The 19,378-nt window shown below is 56.0% G+C and overlaps 1 protein-coding gene across 1 annotated transcript in view; it reads left to right on the top strand.

Moving 5' to 3' along the window:
* The window catches only part of LOC144938229 (contactin-associated protein-like 2), a 137,787-nt gene that overhangs the window by 65,790 nt on the left and 52,619 nt on the right, over positions 1 to 19,378 (top strand). The window contains exons 5-7 of the mRNA XM_078866054.1: positions 4,801 to 5,004; positions 14,993 to 15,177; positions 16,335 to 16,478. Coding sequence (XP_078722180.1) covers positions 4,801 to 5,004; positions 14,993 to 15,177; positions 16,335 to 16,478 — 533 coding nt within the window. The remainder of the gene's footprint in view (positions 1 to 4,800; positions 5,005 to 14,992; positions 15,178 to 16,334; positions 16,479 to 19,378) is intronic.

The raw sequence follows: 19,378 nt of genomic DNA, 5'->3' as shown, positions 1-19,378 counted from the left end.
GTAATCAGTTGATTAGTCAAAGTCAAAGTGATTTCCTGCTCAAAATGAGCATTTAGGAATTGGTGCTAATCTCCTGTTTACGGCTCTGGACCAGCGGGGGAATTTCTGCATTCCCATTCCGAGGTGGGTGGGTGGGGGAGAGGCGAGTTTACCCATCGGATAAACCCCGTTGAATTCCTCACAAAGTGGTACCATATTTTATCGACCACCGGAGAGACGATGATGATGGGCTGAGTCAATCCTCCCGTAATCAGGAATTTGCACTCGCAACCTTCCTGGGTCGCAAGCCGCTCGCTCTCCCACTGAGCTTCCTGGGCGGACACTCTTGATGACGCTAATTGTTGACGATGTGAGTGCAGCCACGAGTGTCGACTACTCTCAGCCTCCACCCCCTCGCTGAACACACCGCAGAGCACAAATAGAAAGGCCCCCCAGGTAGCCTACAAAGACCGTTGGGGGCAAGTGCTGTTAGCGAGCGGCACCTATCAAGGCCAGCGCAGCACACGAGTGGGTGGGTGGCCAGCACTCCGCCTGGCCGCCTTTGACTCCCGAGTGGCGATGTTTACACATCGCACCAGGTACTCATTTGAGGCCGAGTCGACCTAGGGGAGGCACAGGACCGGTTCAGATAATCGTCACTGGTGTTGGCCGTGAGCGGGAATCGAACCTGGGTTGCCGGCTTCGTAGCGCAAAGCGCTGGGTCAACACATACACACACGTGTACCCACACACACACAACAACAACAACCGCCATTCGCCACTAAGTGGCGGTGACGTCTCCATGAGGCGAGGTGCACGTTGAGGCCACGTGAAGTATCGAACGCCCACTGGCAGGTCACGGGGCAGACCCAGGTGCCACGGGTCGACTGACTGAGATGAGTGGCTGATGCACCACCTGTGCCCCCTACTGTGCCAACTTGCTGTGCTTTAGCCACCCGGCGCTCCGCTCATTGCTGTGAGCGTCGCTCCTCCCCCCTCCGTTGTTGTTCGAGGGTGACTGCCTCCAACTGTCCAGTAGCGTCCTTCACGAGCCTCCTCCACCGCTGGTACCAGTCATCGGCAAGTCCACTCAGCTCCACATCCTCCTTAACCACATCACTCCATCTCTTCTCTAGCCCGTGCCGTGCCCGTTTAGCCTCCTCGATCCGGCCGAACAAAAGCTGTTTAGGCATGCGGTGGCTGGGCATGTGGGCTACGTGACCCAGCCAACGCAGCCTTGCCTGCCGGAAGAGCTCACCGATTGGACTTTGTCCAGATCTTTCAAGGATATGTGAGCTCCTCACACACACGTGTATAACCACACACACACGTGTACCCATATACGATCACAGGTCAGCTTAGCTGAAAGGTAATTCATTAGCATTACAATTACCGCATCAATTCCCCAACCTAATTACAATTAATTTGAAAAAAAAAATGAAATTGATTTCCATTCTTTCCATTTTGGTGAAAGAGCAGCTGCCTCCGACAAATTTGAATTACGATTGAAATTACTTGAAACCCTTAATTAATTGTGCTCGTGGTTACACCTGCGTTCAGAAACGGTCATTTAATACGGCCAAATGTTTCGCAAAGTTTGTGCTAATTGACCGCGTTTAGTTACACCAGGGTAAATACCATCATCAGCAGCAGGGAGCATCAGCACTTTTACATCTGGATTGAAAACACATTTCTTTAGGACTGCTGTTTGTGTTTAGTTTGTTATCCTTCCCCCGCACCTCTAATCAGCACGGTTGGCTACGTACGGTGCAACAGAAGTTCAACGTACATCATTTAACAAAAAAAGTCAAAAACAGCATGCGTACTCTTATCATAAGCAGCAGCAACATCGCTACCTCACACAGTCTTGTAAGATGCTGCTGCTAAAGGTAACAGCAGCAGCAGCCCCTTTCCCCGGATCTTGAGCGAGATGCAGGTGATTATTTATTTGCTGGACGCTGAAAGAATCCCAACACGCGCGTTGCACCGAGCCACCGTCTCATCACCACCACCATCACCACCATCATCACCACCATCACCACCATCAGCACCACCATCATCACCACCATCACCACCATCACCAGCATCACCACCACCATCACCACCATCACCACCACCATCATCACCATCATCACCACCATCACCACCACCATCAGCACCATCATCAGCGCCGCGCTGCGTCTGTCAGCACCGCTGTCCCCTCTCCGCACTTGGTCGCTCCCCTGACAGGTGTCTCACCCCCCCACCCTCCTCCTGCTCCCACTCACCACCCCCCCACCCTCCTTCCCTCCTCCCCCTCCCACTCACCCCCACCTCTCCCCCACCCTCCTCCTCTCACTCACCAACACCCCCCCACCCTCCTTCCCTCCTCCCACTCACCCCCACCTCTCCCCCACCCTCCTCCTCCCACTCACCAACAGCCTCCCCCCCCCACCCTTCACCTCCTCCTCCCACTCACCAACACCCTCCCCCACTCACCCAATCACCCACCTCTCCCCCACCTCTCCCCCACCCTCCTCCTCCCACTCACCAACACCTCTCCCCCACCCTCCTCCTCTCACTCACCAACACCCCCCCACCCTCCTTCCCTCCTCCCACTCACCCCCACCTCTCCCCCACCCTCCTCCTCCCACTCACCAACAGCCTCCCCCCCCCACCCTTCACCTCCTCCTCCCACTCACCAACACCCTCCCCCACTCACCCAATCACCCACCTCTCCCCCACCTCTCCCCCACCCTCCTCCTCCCATCCCACTCACCAACACCTCTCCCCCACCCTCCTCCTCTCACTCACCAACACCCCCCCACCCTCCTTCCCTCCTCCCACTCACCCCCACCTCTCCCCCACCCTCCTCCTCCCACTCACCAACAGCCTCACCCCCCCACCCTTCACCTCCTCCTCCCACTCACCAACACCCTCCCCCACTCACCCAATCACCCACCTCTCCCCCACCTCTCCCCATCCCTCCTCCTCCCACTCACCAACAGCCTCCCCCCCCCACCCTTCACCTCCTCCTCCCACTCACCAACACCCTCCCCCACTCACCCAATCACCCACCTCTCCCCCACCCTCCTCCTCCCACTCACCAACACCCCCCCCCACTCACCCAATCACCCACCCCTCCCACAAAGACAAAGCTTCCTCCCCCTGTAGCCGACACCGGGCTGCTAGGCAAGGTGAGTGGGGAGCGCGTGGCCAACACAACGCGTTGACGTGGCGAGTGCTTTTACGCCGTTTTTAGAGCACCGGATACACGATGCGAACAAAGAATTAAATCAACGCGCGGCGTGCGTGCGCGTGCATGTCGGTGTCATGTATGGTGCGGGCGGACGTCGAGCACCCCCCCCCCCCCACGTAGCCACAAGAGCCACGTGACAGCCTCCTCCAGCACGTGCAGCACAAACAACAACAACCACCGCCAGTACCGCCCGGCACGGCCCGGACCATGTCCCGATCGGATGTTCAAATCGGCACAAAGACGAAGACCCCCCGTACAGCCTAAACACACTGTTGGGGCAAGTGCTGTTAGCGAGCGCCTATGGAAGGCCCGCACGGCACACTGAGGGGGGTGGGTGGCTAACACCACGCCCGGCCACCTTTGTCTCCCTAGTGGCGATGTTTACACACCGCACCTGGTACTCATTTGAGGCCGAGTCGACCTAGCGGAGGCCGAGACCGGTTCAGATAATCGTCACCGCCGGTGTTGACCGTGAGCGGAAAATCGAACTCGGGTCGCCGCGGTTGGCAGCGCAGCGTAGCGCTAACCACTGCGCCACCGCTCCCCGCACGGTGCCCACCGCTCTCCACTCGTCCCACTCGCCCCACTCACTCCACTCGCCCCACTCACCCCACTCGCCCCACACACACAGGGCGCGAGGTTCGTGCGCGCGGGAGGGTTGGCGAGAGTGGCTGGGACGATGTGACTGTGTGCGCGCGTGTGTGTGGAGCGGTGGCGCAGCGGTTAGCGCTACGCTGCGCTACGAACCCGGCGACCCGAGTACCGATTTCTGGCCACCAACACCGGTGACGATTATCTGAACCGGTCTTGGGCCTCCCCTAGGTCGACTCAGCCTTAACGTAGTAGCTGGTGCTGTGCGTAACCAGCAGTATTGGGGAGTCAAAGGTGCTACTCGCTAACAGCACTTGCCCCAACAGCTTGTTAAGGCTACACGGGGGGGGATCTTTGTCATTGTGGTAGGGCAATGTTCTTCGTTGCGAGGCCCGCGGGTCCCTAGCGGCCCCTGGCGGCCTTTCGTGCAGGCCCACCGAGAATACACAACACGTGACCCCCCCATCAACATCATCATCATCGTGCTGCTGTCAAACCCCCAACGGTTTCAAACGCGTGGCGTCTCCTCTGACACTGATGATGTCTCCTCGGCGAAAGTGGGGCCAACCCTCCTCTGAAATTTAATGGAGAATATCGTGGTGGCGGTGGTGGGGGGCACGTGTGCAGTGTGCGCGCCTCATTGGGCAATCGATGCGTGGCTCAAAACACAAAGACCACAGCGGCACGCAACAACAACAACCGCCATTCTCCACCGGCGGTGATGTCACCACTACGCTTGTGCCAGGCCAAGTGCACTTTAAGGCCACGTGAAGTGTCGAATACCCGCTGGCATGAGGTCACGGGCCAGACCCAGCAGGTGCCATGCCTTGACAGACTGAGATGACTGACCGATGCCAGTCAACACACACACAGACACGCGCGCACACGTGGTCGCGTCACCAGCTGTGTCTCCTACCTGACCGTTGTGAGCCCAGTTCACGCACCACCCCCCCACCACCACCAACCCCACGATGTCACGTCCACCTCCGCAGATTCGAGCGTGGCCTACCTGGACGGGCGCAGTCTGCTCTCGCTGCGCTTCGCGAGAAAGACGGAGCGCACCATCAAGGACGTGGTGGCGCTGCACTTCAAGACGGGCTCCAGCGACGGCGTCCTGCTGCACGGGGAGGGCCAACAGGGCGACTACCTCACCCTCGCGCTGCACCGCGGGCGGCTACAGCTGCACATCAACCTCGGTGAGCCGCGGTTCGACCCCCGGCCCTGGCTCTGTCTGGGTCGTTCCTTTCTCCAGGGCTGCCAACCGATCCGTAGTTGCGCCCCATTCTCTCTCTCTCTCTCCGTATCCATCCATCATCCCTGTACCCCCCCACCCCCCACTTACACCCCCCCCCCCCCCACTTACACCCCCCCCCCCCCCCCACTTTCTCAAAATCACCCAAACAAACTTGGACTTGCTCACAAAGTGGTACATATTTTCTCGACCGCCCCCCCCACCCCCCGGAGTGATGATGGGTCACTACCCCTCCACCACCACCACCACCCCGTTGCCTAACCAGCAATTTGAACTTTCCCGGATTGCGATCCGCTCGCTCTACCACTGAGCCAGGTGGCCAGACACTCGACAATGCTCGTGACGGGGCCCACGGGCTGACGGCGTTCGGGGGATTTTTGTCCCAGCCACATCCTTGCTCGCCCGCACTGCTTCCGCTGCTTCGCTTGCAGCAGCAAACAACAACAACAACAACAAAGAGGTTTCATCTTCTTGGTTCTTTCGGTAAAGTCACGTAGAAGGGAAGTAATAATAAAAATAAAACATAATAAAATAATTCTCACGACGTTTCGGCCACAACGCAAGCAGCCGTCCTCAGGTGAAGACCAGGTCTGTCGGGGCAGCAGCAGCAGCGGCACAGTGCCCGGTGCACGTGCTCGAGGAAGACCCAAGGACGGCAATGGGTGGGATCGCATCCAAGCATGGACGAGGCTCACGCTGGAACGGACAACGAGGATCGCTGAAAACAGAAGTGCAGTGGCGAAGGATTGCCCATGGTGCGGCCAAACCGTCGGATCGAGGATGACTGAAGACGAGACAAGCAGCAGTAGCAGCAGTAGCAGCAGCAGCAGTAGCAACAGCAGCAGCAGCAACAGCAGTAGCAGCAGTAGCAGCAGTATCAGCAGCAGTCGCAGTAGCAGCAGCAGCAGTAGCAGCAGTAACAGCAGCAGTAGCAGCAGTAGCAGCAGCAATAGCAGTAGCAGCAGCAGTAGCAGCAGCAACAGTAGCAGCAGCAGTAGCAGCAGCAGTAGCAGCAGTAGCAGCAGCAGCAATAACAGCAGCAGTAGCAGCAGTAGCAGCAACAGTAGCAGCAGCAGTAGCAGCAGCAGCAATAACAGCAGCAGTAGTAGCAGCAGCAGTAGCAGCAGCAGCAGTAGCAGCAGCAGCAGGCAAGAGCCGCGTTTTTTTGTGTTTGAGCAGCACAAAAAGCACTCTTGAGTGGGCAGTGTCCTGCGATGCGATCTTTGGCCAATTCCGTTTAAAATCACCGGTGTTCTTGTTTTGCTTTGCGTGGGAGGCATGCCGAGCACCTGTTTGCTGCATTGATTTTGTGACTCGAGTCCCTCTTCTGTAAAAGAGGCCCCTTTCTTCCCCCCTCCCACTCTCAACAGACTCTCTTCACCTGGTTGTAAATAAGGGGGCTATTGATTGGCTAATTGATTGACTAACACCGATCACTGACATGCCGCGAACCCGAACAGTGACCCTTCCCCGAACACTGATAATACTCCTAACTCTCATCTTACTCCGATGACTTTACCAATGCCCCGATTAAATCCACTAACCCTACCCCATACGCTTACCCCACTACAAACCCTACTCTACACCTTCCCTCGCCGCAAACCCTAAACCCGCTCCTAACACAAACACTGCCATGAACACAAACTCTACCTCTAATCCTAACCAGGACACAAACCCGAGCCTTACCCTAACCACAACACTACCCCTACCTCTAACGCTACTGTTAACTCTACCCCCACCAGATAACCCTCCTCCTACCACAAACCTTAACCCTAACACCAAAACCCTACCCCCAATCTTAACTCAAACTCCGAATACTGAACCCCGATTTCAACCCCCTGACCTGTCAGTAGCCCCAGCCCGTAGCACCTAACACCAGCCACGCAACACGCTCGCACCCACGAACCCATCCACGTGTTTAGGGCGCCGCCGTGGCTAGGAGATGTTAACTCCCTCGCCCGGTATACAGGAGGTCATGAGTTCCATCCCGGCCCTGACGCCTGCTGTATTTTTTTGGGAGTTTGCGTGTCTCTCTCTCTCCCCGTGGATTTTTCTCCGGGCCCTTCGGCGTTTCCCTCCACATTTAGAATCGACGCCACGCGCTTTAGAGGATTTGGCTGCGACACATATCCACGATAAGACACCTCGGTGAGCAATTGTTTGCGATCGCCAGGTCGCTACTGATAAAAAAATCTACGTAGCTCAGCGGAGCCTTACCTGGTAAAATGACAAAAAAAAGGTTTAGTTTATAATGATTATTTGTTGGTGTGAACCAGATGTAGTCAAGTGGGATCAACACCCTCCCTCCCTCCCTCCTGCACCCCCCCCATCCCCCACTTGCTCCCCCTCCTTCCCCCAGTCACGCATGTCTGAGCGGAGAGACAGCCCCTCTGACACAAAGTCACCCCACCTCCTCCCACCCAGCACCTCCACCCACCCCCCTCCCCCCTCCAGAGTCGTGTGCGCTCTGCTCGCTCTGCAGACCTCATCAGATGGCACTCGCGATCCGCTTCGTCGCTTTTAACAATTTTTTTTTTCTCTGTCTCCTCTCCCGACCCTCGCTCTGAGTTTAATTTCAAAATTCGCTCTCGGCGTCGCGAGATGATGTGCGGAGAGAGCGGCGCTCACCGCCCCGCGTGCGACGACTCTCCCGCGCTGAAGGAGACGTCGCACAACTACTCTTTGAGTATCCCTTGTCGTATACGTCGTCGTCGTCGTCATTATTATTACGACGCGCGCGTTTTATTTTTTTTATCCGGGCAAGCCTCGCTGTGTCTCATGAGCCTATTTCAGGAGGGTCCCGTCGAGTTTTCGCAGGAGTGGCTTGGGGGCAATGATCGCTGCTTGCTGTGTGCGTGATCCCAGTTGAGTAATTTTCGGCGTCGATTTTTCAAAAGTGACCAACGCGGGGATCCCCTAACACCCACTGCGGACACCGCAGCATTAACCAGGGCGGACGACGGAATCGAACCGCGAGCCCCTCGCAACAAAGCGACGAACGCGCGAACCGCAACGCCGCCCTCCGAGTGACGTCCTTGACACCTTCCGGCACATCGCGACCTGACGCCGAGTAGACTTTGAAGACGGATGGCACGTCCTACAAACAAGGCGGCCAAAGCAGAGCGGCGTTGCGTATCGATGCGGGAAAGCCTCGCCGAGGCCCGGCGCTCATCTGTAGCCCAACACTCATGGACGTAAAGGGGCAAAACCTCCCTCGTACGGCAGAAGCCTCCGGAGAATGGCCAGGGTCAACGGCGTCGTGGTGTATTCCGCAAATATGCCCGACTGTGAGGGCGGGCACAAGCCGGCGTGAGTAGGTTAAACGTTGAGTTTTATAAGGGCACCACGGGGTGACCAGCCCCACCCTCCCCACCCAGCTCCTCCCCACCCAGCCCCTCCACACCCTCCCCTCTCCACCCAGCCCCACTCCTCCCATTTCTGGATGCACGACGGACGGACGGACACAATAATCCCCTGTGGGCTGGTGTAACCAGGAGGTTCCTACCAGTATGAAGGCGTGACCAACTTATAAGCAGGCACCACAAATGTAATCGCAATAGTTTAGAGTACTGTGTCAATCTACCGCTGGGTGACGGTGTTCGCCACGCTGTGATGATCATGGGAGCTGTTTGACCATACTTCACCACGCTGGTCAGTGCGGGTTGGTGAAGCGTAGAACGCAGGACCCTGTCCAGATATCGCTCGCCACTGATGCCAGCCGTCGCCGAGAATCTAAGTCGGGTCGCCGTGGGTTTCGTAGCGGAGCGCGCTAACCACTGCGCCACCACTCCACCCCGACTCGTAATATATTTTATTCATGGCAAATGTTTACACTTGTTGAAATCTCAGCCAAGGCTGCGCTGTCGGTTCTGTTTCCGCTAATGCGATGATTTATTTAAAATGAAAAATATTTCATATTCGATATCCCCCCCCCCGTCCGACCCACGCCGCTGGCTTGGGCGTGCGCGAAGGTTAATAAAACAATATCGATTGTTGGACTGCAAGTCCGATGGTGCGAGATGGAGAGTGTGTCCCATTGGAACGGGTCACAGCGCCACGAGTTACGGTTAAACAATTACCCTGGAATGCAGATGCTTGTCGCATTAATCATGACACCAATATGTATTATTAATTAAACATAATAATAAAACCCAAAGCACGCGTTTTATTTAAATAAATAAACCGCCCACTTACAAAATGAATTTTGTAAGTGGGCGTTACGTGACTTTACCGAAAAACCCTAAGAGTATGAAGCCTTGCAGTCACGAAAGCTTCAAATCGAGAATGAAATCGCTGCTCGAATGAGCGTCGAGGCATCGGTGCTCATTCCCCCCCTTGAACAAGCCCAGAGGGCCGTGGCGGAAATTCCACATTCCTCTGGCGGGGAGCCCAAACAACCGTCGACGTGCCCACAACGCGGTTGCTCGTCTCAATCTTCCCTCGGGAGAGCCGATGGGGATTTCGACTCACGCGAACCTTCCGACCGCCCTCTCGCTCGACCACCCGGCCGCATGCAGCGTTACTGCCGCTCACCACCGCTCGATGAATCCGCCCGACGCCATGTCGGTCCATTGGGGGGCGGGGTGGTTGTTTGACCATACTTCACCACTCCGGGTAACGCCGGCGGCGGCAGCGAAGGGGCCGTCGTTGTTGTTTGTAAATGCCACTTGTCGACCCACGGCGGAGCTCACCGCTGAGGTCGCTAACGGGTTTTTATTCCTTACTCGTACCCGTACCCGGCCGCACCAGGGTCGCAAACGGCTACCCGTAGCCGGGTATCGGGTAGGGTACGGGTATCGGGTACCCGGTTGCGACCTCTGGCTCACCGTCAGCCCGCACGTGCCGGCTGGGGGAGTTTCCGAGCTCTCGCGTATCACGTGGTCGAGTGACGCGGACGGCCCCGCCCGCCCGCTCCATTGTGACGTCGACAGCTGGCGCTGCGAGTGACCGCGTTCTCGTCACGCGGAGTCCGGCTTAGGGCGCCACCGTGGCCACGAGATGTTAACTGCCTCGCCGGGTGGACAAAGAGGCCGTGGGTTCGATCCCAACCCTCACGACGCCTGCTGTATAATTGGAGTTTGCGTGTCTCTCTCTCTCATCATTATCATCATCACGGTGGCTATGAGATGTTAACTACCTCGCCTGCTATGCAGGAGGTCGTGGGTTCGATCCCAACCCTCACGATGCCTGCTGTATATTTGTAGTTTGTGTATCTCTCTCTCTCATCATTATCATTATCATCATCACGGTGGCTAGAAGATGTTAACTACCTCGTCTGCTATGCAGGAGGTCGTGGGTTCGAACCCAACCCTGACGATGCCTGCTGTATAATTGGAGTTTGCGTATCTCTCTCATCATTATCATCATCACGGTGGCTAGGAGATGTTAATTACCTCGCCTGCTATGCAGGAGGCCGTGGGTTCGATCCCAACCCTGACGATGCCTGCTCTATAATTGGAGTTTGCGTGTCTCTCTCTCTCTCATCGTTATCATCACGGTGGCTAGGAGATGTTAACTACCTCGCCTGCAATGCAGGAGATCGTGGGTTCGATCCCAACCCTGACGGTGCCTGCTCTATATTTGTAGTTTGCGTGTCTCTCTCTCTCTCTTTCCCCGTGGTCGCGTGGATTTTTTCTCCGGGTCCTCCGGTTAAATTTCCCCCCTCCACATTTACAATCAACACGCGTTTATTAGAGTATTTCGACTGCTATACATTTCCACGCGATAAGCCGCTTCCGTTGAGCTACAATTGTTGATGGCCAGGTCGCTTCTGCCCAAAGACCTCTTTTCGCTCAAGTGTTAAAATAAAAAAACAATTAAACGCTTCGTTTTTTTTCCATTGTTTAACGTCCAGGCTCTGACCGCCCTGCCTCGTTCGCCACCCGTCCCTGCGCTCTCTTCCCCGTCCCGGCGCTCCCCAGACGAGCCGCGATGATCGAGGCTGCATTAGGCGGACTGCAGCACCACTAATGGATCTGTGACCTTTTTACAAATTCTCACTTCCTGCCCCCAAGTCCGTTTCAGCACTCGGGAGCGTTGAGTGACCAGCACACCCGGGCAGCATTCATTTATTCATTATTTCTTTCCTTCATTCATTTTCACAATCGCCTGTTTTCATGATGAGGACGACGATGATTATAATGTAACAAAAAAAGTAGAAGGTAAAGGAGCAGACCTGAAATAACTTGCTCACCACACTGCTGGCGGATGGCCCTTCCACTCACAACAAAGAGGGTTCTAAGTCTAGGGTGGGGGGGGTGGCACCCCCTACGTAGGGTAGACGTCAGTATCGGACTGGAGGAATCCGATGAGCTATTAAGCTCTTTCTTGCACAGATGTCCAGTTGGGGCACGGGGTAATCACGTGACAACAAAAAATACAACACAGCAACACGATTGGAGTGCAAAGTACAAGAAAGGAGAACAAATCACCCAAACACGCACATATACAACTACCAGGATGGGGATGGCATTGACGTATGTTTCCCCCCCATAATCGACCTGGCTACCACAAATGATCGCTCAAAATAATTCTAAATAATCTCAATGCGTGTTGATAAATGTGAAGGGGGCGGGGGGGGGCAAAAAACCGGAGGACCCGGAGATCAACAAAAAACAATCCACGTGACCAAGGCCTTACCCACACTTTACCCCATCGCACGCGACCCACCGATTGTAAGCCGTCGATGGGATGCGGGGGGAGGGGGAGGGGGGTTAAGAAACGTGGCCACCCCTTCGTTCGGTTGTCAACTTGCCGCGCCGCGGGCAGATGGGCTCGAACCCGGCCTCTGGGTCGTGAGCCCAGTGCACCAGCCGTTGCGAGCACCGTGACGGTGGCGGCAGTGCTGGTAACGACTTTGGCGTTGTGACGTTCGGTTACGATCACTCCGCTGGTCGTGTCTTTAATGCGGAGGGAGGGAGGGAGGCTCCGTGCCAGCCGTCGAATTGGAATTCGCTCCCTGAGCGCACGAGGCCATTTCCTCCGCGGGGCATTGAATAATGAGCCTTTACATTTTTTGTTTCCTCCCACTGCGTGGTACCGATTTGATTTAACTCTGGAGGAATGGCGATGATGGTGGCGGCGATGATGATTATGGTGTTGATGATGATGATGAAGGCATCGGTGACGGTGAGTACAATAGTGGTGATGGACAGAACGTGGATTAGCTCTTCAGCGCTCCGCTTTGGCGCTGGGTGCCCGCGCTGTATCGTTCTCGAACATTCTGTTTGGATCTGCGGTCGTTCCCCGTGCCGTGCAATGATCTCAACTGCCACCTTCGTGTCGACGCCGTATGGGAGTCGCGCTTCAAGTTCAAGTTCATTTATTAGGTATAGCCCTGTGAGCCATTCGGCTCTTGAATCGGGTGCAACCGCAACAAACAAAAAAACAAAAACATGAACAAAAAACATCTTAAAGTGAATATGTGACTAAGTGCAAACAGAAAATCCAAGAAAAGACAGCAAAATATTGCAGAAAAAACACCGTACACCAACGCTGTGTGCAAAAATCCCAGTGGGATGCAAGTCAAACTAATGCACGACGACGACGACGACGATGATGATGACCATGGAGGTGATGACAGTGGCGGTGATGGAGATGATGACAATCTTGGCAATGGCATTGATGATAAGGGCACCGATAATGGTGGCAGTGATGAAAACGTGCGTTCAAGTTATTTGGATGCTCTAAATTTCCACGCGATAAGCCACTTCGTTGGGCCCTCATTTTTATGGCCAGGTTACTTCTGAAATAAGAAGCGAGCTCAGTCAGTGCATGGGCTTTACCTGGTAAAATCAAATATTTCAGTTTTATCTGTATATATATATTCTCCTTTACACTTATAGTGATTTTTGTATCGGTTGTTATTGTGACGTTATAACCCCCGTGCCCCAAACTGGACACCTGTGAAAAAATAGCTTTATAACTCATGGGATTCCTCCTGCAATTTAAATAAATATTATGTTAACATCATCACAGTGTCCCTGCACGCGTCACAGTGTTCCGGCATTTGTCCAACAATTTTTTGAAGTCTCACCGCTGGGATTATTTCCATTAAAAAATTCGCGAAAAAAACCAATTTATTTTAAATGTATACAACAACAAAAACTCCCGAAATCTGGCAAAGATGCGGGTGATGATGATCAAAGCGTTTGAGGGTCCTGGGGGGGAGGGGGGGTTGGTGGTTGTTGTGGGCGGTGAGGTGGGTGGCTGGAGTATCGAGGAGCGAATGCGTCTTAAACTGCGAAATTTCACGGGTGATTATTTTTCATTTTTCTTATTATTTTGTTATTTTATTTCTTTTTTTTTAATCGCGCGGATGAATTCAACCGAGAGGAGCATTCTGCGCATTCTGCGGTTCGCGGGTGCCGCCGCCGCCGCCGCTGTCGGCGTTTTGCGGTGCCGTCGCCCCGAGCGGTCCGCGCAGCGCGTAGCGGCAGACAGCTCCACGGAGGGGTGAAGTCCTTTTTCATGAAACAGCTTTTCATGTCGCGTTTAATGTCCGCGAGAGGCTCCCGCGAGTGCCGTCTGGGTTTTTAGTTTTTGTTTTCCGAGGCCCTCTGCGTGAGTGCACACACGCACGCTCGCTCGCGCGCGCCACATTTACAAAGACAAATATCACCCACACTCCTACCCCCCCCTATCTTACCCGCACTTCCCACCCACCGACGCCACAACCCCTTGCCCCCTCTAAAGCCTTAACAGGCTGGTGGGTGGGGAGGGCAAATGGTGTTAGCGAGTGCCGGGGAGACAAAGGTGGCGTAGCGTGGTGCTGTCCAACCGCCACCTCGTGTGCCGTGCCGGCCTTTATAGGTGCTCGCTCACGACACTTGCCCCACCAGTCTGTTCAAGCTATACGGGGAATCTTTGTCTTTATAGCACCCACGCCCGGCCGCCTTTGTTTGCCAACCTTCTGCTGATGTTTCATACGCATCCGCACCAGGTACGCGCTTACGGTTGAGTCGACCTAGGGGAGGCCCAGAACTGGTTATGATATTCCCTTATACATCTACGCACCTATCCACACTTAACTCCCCACCCACCCACTCATTCACCCACACACTCAGACAAAGACCCCCCGTGTAGCCTTAACAGCCTGTAGGGGCAAGTGCTGTTAGCAAGCACCTATGAAGGCCGGCACGGCACACGAGGGTGTGGGTGACCAGCACCACGGCCGGCCGCACAGACACCCACTCATTCACCCACGCACATAACAACAACCGCCGTTCACCACTAAGTGGCGGTGGCGTCACCACCATGCTAGGTGCACTTTGGAGGCCACGTGAAGCGTCGATGGTCCGCTGTCAGGAAGTCACGGAACATACCCAAGTGCCATGGGTTGACTGACTGAGATGACTGTCAGATATACCAACTGTGCTCCCCACTGTGCCAACTTGCTGTGTTTTAGTCGCCCACATTTGTTGAATTTTTTCCGCATCGTATATAGGTAACCGTGCCCATCGGAGGTGCGATACAATATTCACATCCTCACCCACCCACTCACCCACCCACCCACTCACTCACTCATTCACCCACCCACTCACCCACCCATTCAACCACTCACTCAATCACTCACCTATCCACTCACTCACCCACCCACCCACACACTAATTCACCCACTCACCCACACACTCATTCACCCACTCACCCACCCATTCTCCCACCCACCCACCCACTCACTCACCCACCCACTCACCCACCAACTCACCAACCCACTCGCCCACCGACTCACCCCACTCACCCACCCATTCACCCACCCACCCACCCAACCACCCACTCACCCACCAACTCACTCGCCCACCGACTCACCCCACTCACCCACCCACCCACTCACCCACCCACTCGCCCACCAACTCACCAACCCACTCGCCCACTGACTCACCCCACTCACCCACCCATTCGCTCGCCCGCACCCCGCGTGCCCTCGCCCGCAGGCAGCAGCGCGTCCCGAGGGGTGAGCGGCCACACGCTCGTGTCGGCGGGCAACCTGCTCGACGACGAGCATTGGCACGCGGTGAGCGTGCACCGCCACGGCCGCTACGTCAACCTCACCGTGGACCGACACTCGCGCCACGCGCGCACCAACGGCGACTTCGACTACCTGGACCTCGACTTCCAGGTGAGTCGAGTCGGTGGGGGAGTGGGTGAGTTCGGTGGGGGAGCGGAAGGATGATGGGGGGGTTGAGTGAGTGAGTGAACAGGTGGGTGGGTGAGTTGGCGGGTGAGTCGGTGGGTGAGTGAGCGAACAGGTGGGTGGGTGAGTTGGTGGGTGAGTGGAAGGATGATGGGAGGGTTGAGTGAGTGAACAGGTGGGTGGATGAGTTGGTGGGTGAGTGGAATGATTATGGGGGGATTGAGTGAGTGAATGAACAGGTGGGTGGGTGAGTCGGTGGGTGAGTGAAAGGATGATGGGAGGGTTGAGTGAGTGAACAGGTGGGTGGATGAGTTGGTGGGTGAGTGGAATGATTATGGGGGGATTGAGTGAGTGAATGAACAGGTGGGTGGGTGAGTCGGTGGGTGAGTGAGCGAACAGGTGGGTGGGTGAGTTGGTGGGTGAGTGGAAGGATGATGGGGGGGGGGGGGAGTTGAGTGAGTGAGTGAGCGAACAGGTGAGTGGGTGAGTTGGTGGGTGAGTGGAAGGATGATGGGGGGGTGGAGTGAGTGAGTGAGCAAACAGGTGAGTGGGTGAGTTGGTGGGTGAGTGGAAGGATGATGGGGGGGTTGAGTGAGTGAGTGAACAGGTGGGTGGGTGGTTAATGGGGGTGCGGGCAGATTTTGCCAAAATATTTACACGTTTACACGGCTCGCAAAGGGAGAGAACGAGAGAGAGAATCACACAGAAACCACTCAATTAGGTTAGCGCAGTAAGACAAACTCACCGCGTGGAAGTAAAGGGGGGGGGGGGGGTAGAACGATAAAAAAAAACACACGGACCGCTAGCGAATCACCACCCAGCGTGCAGATATTAGCCAATCGAAAACGTTTCGCACGACGCTCTCACTAACCAATGGGATGACTCGATCCGTGCGTCGATTGCCAACGAATGGGCACGGCGATTAACCCTCGACGACGCGATGCTCCAGCACCACGTGCCAGGTCACGTGGTCGGATATGACGGCGCCCTTGCACAACTGCACGTGGGAAGAGCGGCACGACGTTCGTTCGTCCCCCACCACCCCCCCCCCCCCCCCAATTCACTCCTCCGTAACGAATCGGTCTTTATTTGTTACGAACGCGCGGGAAACGTTGTCGCGCGTGCGCGTGTCCCGCACGCAGGTCAGCTTCGGCGGAATGCCCGGAGCGGGCAAGTCTGGCCCGTCCGCCAATCGCTTCTTCCGCGGGTGCCTGGAGAACGTCATGTACAACGGCGTCAACGTGATCGACCTCGCGCAGCGGAAGAAGCCGGCGGTGCACGTGACGGTGCGAGCCCCCCCCGCCCCCCAACTCGCTCCCCGCCCGTGTCACGCTCGCTCGCTCAGTCGCTCACTTGACCAGCCAGCTCACGAAATCAACTTCCCCTGTTTTGCTTGCTCAAGCATCTGCTCAACGGCGAACTCGCTCCGCCGCCCTCTAGGTTCGGTTCGTCACCTGCTCAGCTGCTTTTCCACTCAGCTGCTCAGATAGCCGACCGCTCGCCCGCTCGCCCGCTCGCTCGCGCACTCACCCGCCCGCTCGCTCATTCACTCACCCGATCGCTCATTCACTCACACGCTCGCACAATTCGCCAATTCACTCACTCAGCTGCTCAGTGACTAACTCGCCCACTCTCTCAAGCGTCTATTCATTCAATTATTCACTCGAACGCCTGCTCACCTTCTCAGTTGACCAATTTGATAACCCACTCACTTATTTAGACACTCACACGCTCAATGTTTCACTTGCTCATCCACTGAGTTGTGTGCCTCCTGGCACAACCAACCACTTGCCAATCCACTTGCTCGCTCACTCACTTATTCACTCACTTACTCATTCACTGCCCCTTACCCACTTACTCAACCTCCATACCAACCATTCACCAAATCGTTTTACACTTCTTAAAATTTCTTACGTACTTGTTCACTCACTCACTCAATTACCCACTCACTCATCCACTCATCCGACCACTCATCCAAGCACTCACCCACTCACTCACTCTTACCTACCCACTCACTCATCCTCCACTCACTCATGCACTTACTCATCCACTCCCTTTTACACACCCATTCACCCGCTCAACCACTCCGTCACTCGCTCGCTCCGTCACGCACTCCATCACACGGATTCGCTCGCTCGCTCGCACACGCACACGGTAACACGCATCAACACACTCACGTGCACACGGGCACTCACTCACACACAAAAAGACAAAGATCCCCCGTGTAGCCTCCAACAGACTGTTGGGGCAAGTGCTGTTAGCGAGCACCTATGAAGGCCGGCACGGCGCACGAGGGGGTGGGTGGCCAGCACCACGCCCGGCCGCCTTTGTCTCCCCAGTAGCGATGTTTTTACACACCGCACCAGGTACTCATTTGAGACTGAGTCGACCTAGGGGAGGCCCAGGACCGGTTCAGACAATCGTCACCGGTGTTGGGCACGTGAGCGGGAATCGAACTCGGGTCGCCGAATCCGTAGCGCAGCGTAGCGCTAACCGCTACCACACGACCGCTCCCCGCGCACACAACAACCGCATTCGCTCGCATGCACACGCACACACGCACACGCACACACGCGTACACACACGCACGCACGCACGCACACACACACGCACACACACACACGCGTACACACACGCACGCACGCACGCACACACACACGCACACACACACACACACACGCACACACACACGCACACACGCGTACACACACGCACGCACGCACGCACACACACACACGCACACACGCACGCACACACACACACGCACACACACGCACACACGCACGCACACACACACACGCACACACACGCACACACACACACGCACACACACACACGCACACACGCACGCACACACACACACACGCACACACACGCACACACACACACGCGCACACGCACGCACACACACACGCACACACACGCACACACACACACGCGCACACACGAACACACACGCACAGGTTGAGCGGTGAGACGGGCGTCGACCCACTGACCCCACAATAACGCGCTCATCAAATATTCACCGCTGCATTGTTTCGCTTGTTCGCGCGAGCGCCTCCTGGCTCGCACTGGTCAGCGCTAACCCGATGATGCCGCTCATTCAATTTGCTCCCCAACCGACGGCGATATTCTCTCGCTCGCATCGTCGACGTCTGATGTTCGCTCGCTCGCTTTCTCGCTCTCGCTCGCTCGCTCGCTCTCTCGCTCCGTGTTTATTCATATCAAGCAGATTGACTTTGCCGGTGAAATTTCACGGTTCAGTCTTCACGGTTCAGTCTTCACGCTGTACCCCCACGTCCCCGCCCAACCTCGGCGAAGGATCAGTGAGCCGCTCGCTCACGCAGTCCTCACCTCGCCTGCTCCTCTTCCAGCCTGGCCACCCTCGTGACCTCGTCTCGCCGTGTGTTAGCACCGTCATCGCCCTCATCGCCGTTATCCTGCCGATACCTCCCTCCCCCCACCAGAGGTCGCAACCGGGTACCCGATACCCGTACCCTACCCGATACCCGGCTACCCGTATCCGGCCGGGTACGAGTACCCGTTTGCGACGCTGGTGCGGCCGGGTACGGGTACGGGTAGGCCGTGAGTCACCGGTGAGTCACCGTTTGTCACTCATGTAGGGTACGGGTACGGGTAGCGTACGGGTACCCATACCCGGCCGGGTACGGGTACCCATTTGCGATCCTTGGTGCGGGCGGGTACAGGTACGGGTAAAGAATCAAAACCCGTTTGCGACCTCTGCCCCCCACTCAATACCCCCCCCCACCTCACCACGGATTCCCCATTCTGCAGTCTGCTCAGAATAACACGATTTAATTTGCAAGCTTTTTTTGTTGTAAATGTAAAAAAAAACACAACGCATACGCTGCTCGCATGCATTCGTCACACGTATGAATTGCCACATCCGTGATGCCGTCTCGAATGTAACAGCCGTGTCTGGAGGCCGCCGCGAGCCTCTGCGAGCCTCACGCGTCGCCTGTGGCCGCTGTTGAGTCAAGCGCCGAGCAACTTAGCGGAGCCACGCGGCGGCGGCGGCGGTGACTCTCAGTGCTCAGCTGTTCCCGTGGGCAGTCGCGAGCCTCTTTTTATTATTATTATTGTTAGCATTGCCCTCCATACTGCTAAAACTTTCGTCAGAACCCTCCTGAAAATGACCCTTGAGACTCGGTGAAGCGTAAGGGGC

This window comes from Lampetra fluviatilis, chromosome 21 (genome assembly GCF_964198595.1).
Source record: "Lampetra fluviatilis chromosome 21, kcLamFluv1.1, whole genome shotgun sequence".
Taxonomy (NCBI): domain Eukaryota; kingdom Metazoa; phylum Chordata; class Hyperoartia; order Petromyzontiformes; family Petromyzontidae; genus Lampetra; species Lampetra fluviatilis.
The sequence above is the reverse complement of the archived record's forward strand: the minus strand, read 5'-3'. Positions and strand labels throughout refer to the sequence as shown.